Source organism: Castor canadensis, chromosome 16 (assembly GCF_047511655.1).
Source record: "Castor canadensis chromosome 16, mCasCan1.hap1v2, whole genome shotgun sequence".
NCBI classification, from domain to species: Eukaryota; Metazoa; Chordata; class Mammalia; order Rodentia; family Castoridae; genus Castor; species Castor canadensis.
This window is the reverse complement of record NC_133401.1, coordinates 69,842,769-69,854,318: the sequence shown is the minus strand read 5'-3', so window position 1 is coordinate 69,854,318 and position 11,550 is coordinate 69,842,769. Positions and strand designations below refer to the sequence as shown.

The 11,550-nt window shown below is 36.2% G+C and overlaps 1 protein-coding gene across 1 annotated transcript in view; it reads right to left on the bottom strand.

The window, feature by feature from the left end:
* Positions 1–1,050: 1,050 nt before the first annotated feature.
* The window catches only part of LOC109679453 (butyrophilin-like protein 3), a 57,582-nt gene continuing 47,082 nt past the window's right edge, over positions 1,051–11,550 (bottom strand). The window contains exons 6-9 of the mRNA XM_074057404.1: positions 8,606–8,881; positions 4,211–4,231; positions 2,384–2,410; positions 1,051–1,800 (exon numbers count right to left, since the gene is read on the bottom strand). Of these exons, the coding sequence (XP_073913505.1) occupies positions 1,265–1,800; positions 2,384–2,410; positions 4,211–4,231; positions 8,606–8,881 (860 nt within the window). The 3' untranslated portion in view covers positions 1,051–1,264. The remainder of the gene's footprint in view (positions 1,801–2,383; positions 2,411–4,210; positions 4,232–8,605; positions 8,882–11,550) is intronic.

Here is an 11,550-nt window from a genome sequence, read left to right as displayed (position 1 = left end):
TACTCTAATCATCTTTATTATGAAAAGCAACATGATGGTTGGAATGAAGGTATAACCATACAACTATATTATATTAACATGAACCTTTTCACTTATTCATACAAGACTTTTCATTAATTATCTTAAACCTCATGTATTGTGGATTTCACAGTGAGTGGCATCCTGTGGTTTCAATTTGTGGACAACCATTATTCTTTTTAATACATATATAAATTTGTTTAAGCACCAATATAATCAAGATGATATCTATCACCAAAAAAGAACTACCTCATGCTGCTCTCTTATACCCACACTTTACCACCCATTTCTCAACCTGGAAGCTACAAGCTATTCTTCATTACTGTAATTTTGTCATGTTGAGGATGTTATACAACATTCTTGAGTGAATGATTATTCTGATATTCTTTTTTAAAATTTACTTATTAGGTTTTGTTTGGTTTAATACAAGTTCTCACTATGTATCCTAGAATGCCTGTCTCAGATCGCTAAGTACGGAAATCTTCAAAAGCCTTCTACATAACTATTATTTCATGTGGGCCAACACTAGCCAAATCTCTGAAACTCTAACATACTCTTATTTTAATTGCCATACATATTGAACTGCTTCCCACTGAACCACCTTTGTATAATTAAAATTCCTAATTTGAGATAATTATAGATTCACAGCTGACTTTTACAATGTTTTATTTTGAAATAATTACAGACTCACAGGAAATTGCAAAAATAATAGTTTGTATACCTTATATCTATCTTTTTCTAATGGTAACAACTTACATAACTATAGCACACTGTTAAACCAATAAATTGACACTGCTAAACCAATAAATTGACACTGCTACGATACTCTTAATTAAAGAAGACATTGTCAATAAACACTATGTTATTAACAAAATGCAAATGTTTCACAATCATTTTCTTTAATCTTTAACATGGCTCCTGAGGTTGGAGTCATCATCCTATTGTAACAGATTCAGACCCATGTGGCTGTGGCTGGACAAAGTCTCTTAACTGGATGAAGTTTTCACAAACTAAATCCGCAACAACCTTCTTTCTTCTCCACCTCAGACCAGCATTGAACCCTGACTCTACATGGATGGGCTTTTCTCACCTCATGTAGCAGCCATCACTGTGGCTACTGTAGAACTCTCATTTAGGGGAAAAATTAATATCTTAAATGAGAATGAGAGGTGTGATTATTGCCTATGGAGAGATCCACTCACTTGTCTGTATCAGAGCATGGGAACCCTTTGAGAAAAAGCTTCTCTTATTTCGGGGGCACTGGACAGAATGATATAGGATTTAAAAGGTCCTCTCCATGTATCTGAAACTGGATGTATGGCCTCAATAAGCCTTCAAATTGATGCTTCAGGGTAGAAATTAAAGACTGATCATTTATGTTGAAGAAAGAGATGGACCCACCTTCATAGTCTAGAAAGACCCCCACTCTGCTAGGGGGAGTTTTTACAGATACACTTTCTCTATTAACACCGACTGTGAAATACTGTTGGGCTGTCCACAGTCCAAGGACCCAGTACCCACTGTTGGAAGACAATTTCACATTTGTCCCCTTCCTGTCCACATCATCCCTGCATACTCCCAGATACCATCTTTTGTTAAATCCCACATCTACTTCCCAATAATGTTTCCCGTTCTGGAAACCCTCAGAAGCCACCACACATGTCCTTCTGAATCTCTTCTCTGAGAAGGCCACTTCCTGGGCAATAGTCATAGATGATTCAACTTTCAGATCAGAAGTGTAGATGTGAGGGTGAGCCGAGTCAGGGTCCAGAGTCACTTTCTCTGGGGCATAGTAGGGAAGAGCGGGAGCATGAGTTATTGGACTTTGCCTGGGACAGTAGGTTGACCCCTTTCAATGTTGATTGTCTAAGGTTGGGATCATGTAAGTCCCAGAGCTGGAGTCTCCAATAGACAGTGCACTGGGACTCTTCCCTCATTATTTGTGTAACCTCATTAATTACTGGAAATGCCAACTGTGAGGTCATAACTCCTATCTATCACCCCAACCCTACATCTTTCTCTATACTTAATCTTGTCTTTGGTTTGTGAGACCCAAGGGACCCCACTATCCACCATCCTCTCATCTACCTAGTCTGCCCAAATGTACTTTCTTCCCCTTATCCCTACCTTCTATTTCTTGAAGCTTTGCTTATGATACCCACACTGTCCACTTGGGCCCTGCTTTTTCCCCTTCTAGACTTGAATCAAGAATGTGTCTGAGATAAGCTGCACTCTGGGGTTGATGAGGAACATCACAGATTTCTCATCTGTAGGTCATGTGTTTCCCAAATCTGTTACTGGCCCACTCCCTCTTTAATGCCCACTGGAAGCTCTGTCCTACTGTCATCTCCTCAGGTGCTGGTACCTGCATATTTCCGGGCATCTCTCCATTCTGAAAACAAGCAGACAGATTGGGCAGTTCAGTGCTCACATGATAAACAGGAGGAAGAAAGAGGAGAAAAGACCAAGGGTGATCTCCCTTCTTTTTCCCATTAATTTTTTATTAGGATATATTTGTTGTATAGGGGGGAATTCATTGTGACAATTACAAATAGGTACATCGATTAGATCACCTCCACTGTCTCTCCCCATTTACCCCTTCCCTGTCTCACTTAAAAGTACTGTAAGAGATTTTACTGTTCTAGTTTGTATATGAAATCAATCAATCATATTTCATCACCTTAATCTACTTCATTCACCCTCCTCCCCCACAAGTACCCCCCTTACTGTATACCTATATTACAGTCCTTTCTTCATTATTAATATCTAAGTTGATATTCAAAGGGTATCCCTGCTGTGAGAATACTTTACTTTGGTCCACTTGACCATTTCCATTACTTTCCCTTACCCCTTTACCTCCCACCCCTCATTTTGCGGCAGCTTTCAGTACATATCCTTATTTCCTCTATGTTCACAGATGTTATGCTTCACAATATTGTTGCTGCTCTATTGTTCTCTTTTCCTTTCCCTCCTTCCCCAAGTTCCATACAGTAGTTCCCCTATTACAAACTTGTTCTGCATATGAGTTTGTGTCTGATCATGTTTGTTTTTATGTACATTTCTATCTTTTGGATCTATCTTCCACATATGAGAGAAAACATGCAGCCTTTGTGTTCCTGAGCCTGGCTAACTTCACTTAATATGATGTCCTCCAATTGCATCTATTTCCCTTCAAACCGCATGTTGTCATTATTGCTTATGGCTGAGTAATACTCCATTGTGTATATATACCACATTTTCTTGATCCACTCATCAGTTGTAGGGCATCTGAGTTATTTCCATAGCTTGGCTATTGTGAATAGTGCTGCAATGAACACTGGTATACAGCTGTCTCTATACTGACTTACATTTCTTTGGATAGATGCCCAGGAGTGGTATACTGGATCATAAGACAGTTCTATATTTAGCTTTTTGAGACATCTCCATACTGCTTTCCATTGATTGCCCTTTTGGGGTATTCCAGATCCATAAGAATTCTGATGAAGATTACGGTGCATCTCTACAAAGTGCACCTACCCATGTCTGCAACAATTTCAGGATCCCCATCAGTAACTAGCATCTGCAGGGACCCATGGGCCTGTTGTTAGATTCCCTAAACTATGGATTTGGAAGGGAAAGGTAAGTGGGGAGTGAAGGAAGAATATATTTCCTTACCTGCCTGTGTATGTCTTCTTTTCTGATCTGAAACCAAAACACAGAGAAGGTTCAATCCTTGGAATTGGGGTCCAGGGCAAAGTGTGGGAGGAAAATTATGAATGTGCTCTTACCTAGACTTTCCTGGAGATTTACTGAAACAAAAAAAAGAATATTCAGAAGTGATACAGATCTGAATAAAAGTTCAAAGAATCAAGCCAGGGAAATGTCCTGCAGCATTTTTACCATCCTGAATTCACATACCCTTAAAAAAACTCATGAATGGAGAGTTCCCTCCATAAAATAGATCAGCAGGAATACTATAGACAATTGTAAGGAGCTTAGAGACCCTGTTGCCCATCTTAAGCCCAAAACTCCTATTTATCTGGTAATAAAATAATTAGTTAATTGATGCAGAGAGTGAGTCAGCTCTTTGCATTTTCTGCCCAAGTTTCCCATTTAGTCTGGAGCCACAACTGCATATAGATGGCTCAACCAGTGGAGCAGAGAGGAATCCAGAACAAGTGTGAATGGATGGCTCAAAACATGAAGCACTCACCTAAATCTGTCTGCATCTTCCCTGAAACAGAAGCAGAATGTTTAATGGTCAACACAGAAGTGTGAAAGACGTAAATACAACCATGGCACCTTCCTCAGGTGGGATAATCTGTGATCTAAAGGACAGGGATCCCTTAGTACTCTTTCTGTGCTCCACCCAAACCCCAATTCCTTTGCCAGTGTCTCTACATGGGGTAGACAAGATATAAGGAACATTCACTGTGAAGAGAGAAACTGCTATCTAGGATTCTGTGGAAGGGAAAATTGAGGTTAGGGAAGGAGAAGGTGTGTGAGTAAAAGATACAGAGTTATGATATGCGTTCTCAAAAGGCTGTGTCACACTCCAGGAGGAAGAAATTGTTTCTTGAGGATAAAAACTCTTATTGGAATATTATTTGGGGTTTTGGTTTTGGGGTTTTTGTTGTTGTTAGGGTGAGGCATTTTCTGAAGGAGTCAGAAAGACTGTGGTCCCTATGACCCAAGTGAAAAGTCCCAGGATCCAAGATCTGGAATAAAAGACAGGTGCCTAGCAGCATCTGTGACCCCAGCACTGCTACAAGCATGAATTAGCATGGGCCCACACATCTCTCTCCCTCACTTACACTGAATTTTGGAGGACGAAATTTTCTGCCAAATGGTAGCACCACATAAGACAAAGAAGAAGATCAGCAGTAAAATAGAAACGAGTCTCCAGGGTGAGGGCTGGAAAAACTTCTCTGAAAAACAGTCACATAAACCCTTTAGTGATTGTTGAACAGCAAAGATAATTTAATTTTCATTTAAGGGCTCTCCTTATACCCAAAGAAGAAATAGGTATTTAACTATAATTTCTTCTTCAGGTTTAAAACTTTGTATTTTTGTATAAGTTTTGTACCGTCTGGATTTTATTTTACATATAAAAAATGAGGTAGAATTGTAACAGAAAGTTAGAGGCTAATTTGGCTAAAGGCATTAACTCTTCATTTGAGCCTGTGGATACCTGCTGGATAATTAAAAACAGGATAAAAGGTTGGCATGTCTGCTTTCATTTGCATCTGTATCCTTTTGCTACCTTAAACTCTGAGTCCAATTCCTGTTCACCTCTGCCTGTAGACATGTTAATCATTTGAGGAGTGTTCTTCTAAAAGTGGTAATCATCCCTCTCCAGGCTATAAACACCAAGATAAGAATAATTAAGATACTTTCAAGATTTGCAGGGATGCTATAATCAACAGATTGTCAATTGCCAGCTTTTACAATGTCCTGTTCCAGACTATCAGAGCAGCAGTTAGACATTGTTAATCATTACCCTAAGCTCAAAGTGGGGCACAATCATTGACCTAACTGACTCCATCTTACCTTTATGACTTGTTCTTTTTATAAGTTATTCTTTCCTGCAGTCTCCTTGGACCAGGAACAACAGGTCTCATTGATAAACATCTTGTGATAAGAATTTAAACTACCTCCCTAAGCAGTAACAACTTTCTTATTGCCAACAACGAAATGACCAATCTTGAGATAATGATTAACAAGACCTCTCCTGACCAAGACCACCAGGTTTTCAAACCTCCAACACTTGCTTTTATTACTGTCCTATACACCAAAGCCCTTGTCAGTATTCCAAAGACAGGGTTTAGAATGTTAGTAGTCCCTGTTCCTTCCTGGTATGGCCATACTGAATAAATACCTTTCCTGTATTGACCTGCTTGGTCAATTGGGGTGAGTGACTAAGACTGATAGGTTGGGATCCCCTAGAATTGGGCCTCTGTCCTAGGACCCCAGTCACATAGTTTTGATTTTATTCTCTTCTGAATGAGTAACTGTGACAGCGTCATTTATTGAATGGACTGTCCTTTACATGTGCAATTTCACCTTTATGCTTATGTTTAGGATTGGATTTGGTTCCTGACTCTCTGTTCTGTGCATTGTTCCATTTGTCTATCTCTCTGGCAGTAATTGTTGACTGGCTTATTCATAACAGCTCAGAGATATGTCTTTATATATCATAGACTATATATAACTTGTTCTTGCAACTGTGTCTTCCTATCACTTGGTCACTTGCTTTGTTACATAAATTTTGCAACTGACTTGTCCAATTCCAAAAAGAGGTCCTCTGACATTTGTCTTGGTGGAGTTGTAGCCCAGGCTACATTGATCCTTCTCACTCAGTCTCTCAAGTGGTAGATTACAGACATGTGCCACTGTGCCCAGCTCCTCTGAGATTTTGAATGGAATTTTAATTTATAGATCAATTCTGGGAGAAATGATAACTTTAAAATATGCATTTCTTTAAAATGTTACATCTCTCTTCCTATATTAGTGTCTTTAATAAAGTTTTATAATGTTCTTTGATAAGGGTTTGTAAATTTTATCAGACTTATTCTTAGTTAAAATATTTATGTTGGTACTGCAAATGGCATGGTTGTTTTCCTGTGTTTACAGATGCAATTTATTATTAATCTTATACCACATGTCACGATGAACTATTATGAACTAAATAAATTTATTTGAATGTACTTTATCTGAATATTCCTTAAGTTTATATATGTATATATCATATAATCTGTGAATAATGGCCATATTATTCGCACACATATTACTTCTTTTCTAAAAGTTACAACCTTTTTTCATTTTTTCTCTGATTACAATGGCTAGTGTGTTCATGTTGAACAGAAATGTTTAATACAATCGATTTATTAAATTCCTTATTTTAAATAACATGATTCCTACTATAGCTATTTTTATATATCTTTTTCCTAAATACTTGAGATGTTTCTATTTGTTTGTTTTTCAGTGCTGGAGATTGAACCCAGGATCTCATGTATGCTAGGTGAGTGCTCTACCACTGACCTAAACCTCAAGCCCTCTTTTACTTTTGTGTTACTATGTTTTATGCCATAAATAGGTATTAAATTTTCTCCTTGTTTTATTTATAACAATTAAGAAAATTAATGGTCTCCTTTAAATCATTAAGTTAATAATTATATTAGTTTATATCCCAGTGCTGATCTAACATTTCATTCCAGAATAAACTCAATTCAGTCACTATTATGGTTTTTACGTACTTTTGATTTAACTTACGAAAGTTCCAAGAGACAACTACATTTTTGTTTCTGAGTAAGTTTTGTCAACACTGTTTCTTTTTTTATCCCTCCTTATTTATTTTGTTATTAAAATTATATTAATAAAATAAAATGGATTTAATATTTCCTATTCTGCTTCCTATCAGATTTAGTGTAAGACTGAAGTTTTCTTCGTCTTGAACATTTGATAGATTTTGTATGTAAAATAATAGAGCTTCATTGTCTTCTTTGTTTAGAGACTTTAAAATACTGATTCAATTTCTATTGTGGTGATATATTTTTCCTTGCATTAGATTTGTATTTTATATTTTTCTATGAAATTTTTATGTTGTCACACTCAAACAGGATTTCACAGTTATTCTATACAGTTTCTTTTAAATCTCTATTACATCTTGATTCTGCACCCTTATTATTTCCTGTATTGTCTAATTGTGCCAACTCTCTTATTTTTTATTAGTGTTTCCTGAAGCTTATATATATATATAAATAGTATTTTGAAGCATTAAACTTTAGCTTTGTTAACCTGAAGTACTTCTCAATTTATTTTTGTAGCTCTCTGTATGATTTCTACCTTTTTTTTCCTTTTCAACTTATTCTGAAAAATTTTCAGTATAAACTATAGTCTTTTCATTTAATGATATAATGAAATAATACTTAATAATATAATTTTGACTCAGAAAACTTTAACTCCATCTTATACATAGTGATATATTGTGATTTCACTATCATTCAATCCTAAGAAGTTTATTACAACTACTATGCTTTTAATGACTTTTATTATTTTAAATGTGTTTACACATTTTTCAAACATACAAGATTTTTATTATTGTCAGTTAGTGCAACTATGTGGTCATTAGAGAGCATTGCCTAAGTGACATTAATTCCTTGAAAGGTTCACCAGTCACTCTATGAGCTTGTACCTGGTGAAGGTTTATAAATATTCACATGTGTTTCAAAATAATTTTGAGGGCTACCCAGTCTTCTAAAAAGTTCCACTAGATTAAGCTTGCTAATTTGGAATTCAAATTTCCCATAATCTTACTAATTTTCTCTACCTTTTTAATGTTTTGGAATGCATCATATACATTTTCCTACCAATATTTGCATTATATGATTTAAAGATATAAATATGGACATATTTAAAATGTTAATATTTTCCTGGTGAATTAACTTTTTTATTAATGAAATAAGCAGTGCTTTTTCTCTTCTATTTTTTATATTCTAGACAGTGGCATGTATGTTATGGTTCTTCTCTGACTAATATGTGAAATTTTTCACTTTTTCAATAGCCAATATATTCCCTGTCTTCTCTTCTTCCCACTATCCATACTTACCTCCTACCCACACTCTGGATTCTACCTCTTGGCTCTGGTCAGGGAGCTGAACAGAGCATGACACACTCCCAGAATTATCTTGAACAGTAAGGGAGGTCTCCACATCAAACCGGCCATGCATGTCTTCCTTCACCTTGGTGTCTAAGGGTAAATTAGGACCCTCTGGACCTTTCCACCTCACTATGGGTTCCGGAAACCATCCTGAAGTTTGACAGAGTAGCTGGATGCCTCCATCAACATATTCCATGACAGAAATGAGAGGAGTGGAGCCCAGTTCTGGGAAGAAAACACAATGAAATGAATGACAGCGCTTTTTTTGTGGTTCTGAGGATTGAATCCAGGTCCATGCAGATGCTAAGCAAGCAATCTGTCACTTGAGCCATGCTTCCAGCCCTTATTTATTTTTATTTTGTTTTTGAAGTAGGGTCTTATTAAGTTTACCTGGGCTGACCTTGAACTCACTATCCTCCTGTTTCTGCCTCACAAGTAGCTGGGATTATAAGTATGTACCACTACATCCTGTTTGACAGAGCATCTTCTAATGAGGCACTCACTCACTAAACTGGAAGACAATCTAAAAATATATTCCACTGTAGAAAGACCATTAAGTTGGCACAAAGGAAAGAATGATTATTTGGTCATGGTGTCCTGGAAGTGACATTTGTGCCTTGCTATGTAAAATAAACAGAAGCTTTTTAGAAAGACAAATGAACAATAAGGAGAAGCATACCAGGAAGAGGGGCATACAAAACCATCATGGGAAGAGTAACCTTAACATGGTCATTTGTTATCATCACTATCCCATCCCAAAGAGGACTTACCCATCATGTGCTATTTCTTGATCTATATTAAAATCCTAACTGCTCCATTACAGAAACTATTAGAAGTAGATGTCATGGTACACAACTGTAACCCCAGTACCCAGGAGGCTGAGGCATAAGGATTTCTAATTCAAGGCTAGCCTGGGATATGTGGTGAGACACTGGCTCAAAAACAAAGCAACACAAAAAACGATTAGAGACGACAACAAATTCAGCAAATTTATATTACAAAAAGCCAGTCATATTTGTATAACCTACTATTTCCTACCAGAGGAGGAAATCAAGAAAACATTTTCATTTGCAGTATCATTAATGTAAATGTCATAATGTACTCCCACTACAACAATAATACATTAATGTAAAATAAAACAAAATTTCATTTTTGATTTACCATGTATGAATAATACAAGGAATTTTATTTTCATAATTCAATGTATGTGTACAGTGCACTTTGGAAAAATTTAACCCCTCCTTTATATTCCCATTCCCCTCTCCTTCTTCAGTGGAGCAAATCATAAGGCCCTGAGTTCAAACCCCAGTACCATAAAAAAGTCATTTTCAAAAGTCATGGGCTAGTCATGAGAGTGGCTCAAGTGGTAGAATGCCTGCATTGCAAGGCCCTGAGTACAACCCCCAGTGTAGTCAAAAAATTCTTTAAAAACATTGAAATGCTCATAGTCTCCTTATTCCTAAATCCCTTCAAGGCTGGAGATATGAATCAAGTATTAGAGCACCTGCCTAGCAAGAAAGAAGCCCTAAGTTCAAACCCCAGTACTGCCAAAAAGTTTAAAAAATTTTAAATATCTTGAGAGAAGACCTCCTGATTGAGACTGAGGCACTGGTGTGGAGGGGCTGGTATAAAAACAAAGTGCAATCACAGTTCAAGGTATCTTGAGATACCTGGCCACAGTGTATGCAAGGAGATGGCCAGGAGAGGCTCATCAAGAGAGAGAAGGTTTGACTTGGAGTGAGCTGAGAAGGATAGGGAGCTCGAGAAGGGAAAGGCACAGTGTTCTATTGACTTTTGACAAGGATGACTATAAATATTCAACTGAGAAAAGAGAGTCTTTTTAAGACCCAGTGCTGGGAAATTGGATATACACATGCAAAACAAAGAAACTGAACCTTTCTTTTATAACACACACAAAAATTAACTAAAAATATATCAGAGACTAAGATGTAAGGCTAAAATTATAAAATGCTTAAAGAAAACATAGCAGGGAAATTTGATAATATTGGATTTAGAAATGATTTCTTGGATGTGACAACAAAAGCCCACAAAAGAGAATGAGTAAATAAATTGTTTTTGTCAAAATTAAAAACTTTTGTAAATCAAAGGACAGTATCAAGAGAACAAATGACACAGCAACCTGCAGAACGGGAGAAGACATTTGTATATCATACATTTTATAAGGGATATATAAAGAATTATAACTCAACAACAAGAAAACCTTAAAATGGGAAATACTTTAGTACATAGTTCTCCAAAGAAGATATACAAATGTCCAATAATCAGAAAAAGATATTAATATCACTATTCACTAGGAAAATGCACAACAAACCATTGTGAAATACTGCTTCACATCCATTAGGATGACTATTCTTTAAAAAAATCAACAAGTATTGGTAAGGATGCACACACATTAGAACCACTGTGCACTGCTGGTACAAATGTGAAGTGGAATAGCTGCTATAGAAAACAGAATGGTTCTTTCAAAAATTAAAACTACAATTATACCATGTGATCCTGAAAATCTACTTCTTGGTATATATCAAAGGAAGTAAAAGTGAGACTTGAATAAATATTTGCATGCCACTGATTATAACAGCGTTATTCACAACAGCCAAATGTTTTTAAATACTTAAGTGTATATTGGGAGATAAATAAATAAATAAAATGGGATATATATATATATATAGTTATATACAAATATATGACTATTAATCAGCTGTAAAAATGAATGAGATTATAATACATTCTACTATGCTGAATGAACCCTGAAAATAGTATGCTAGGTGAAATAAATCAGATACAAAAGAACAAATACATGATTCTATCTATGAGAGGTAAGTAGAAGAGCCAAATTATAGACCCAGAATATAGAACAGGTATTACCAGGCTTA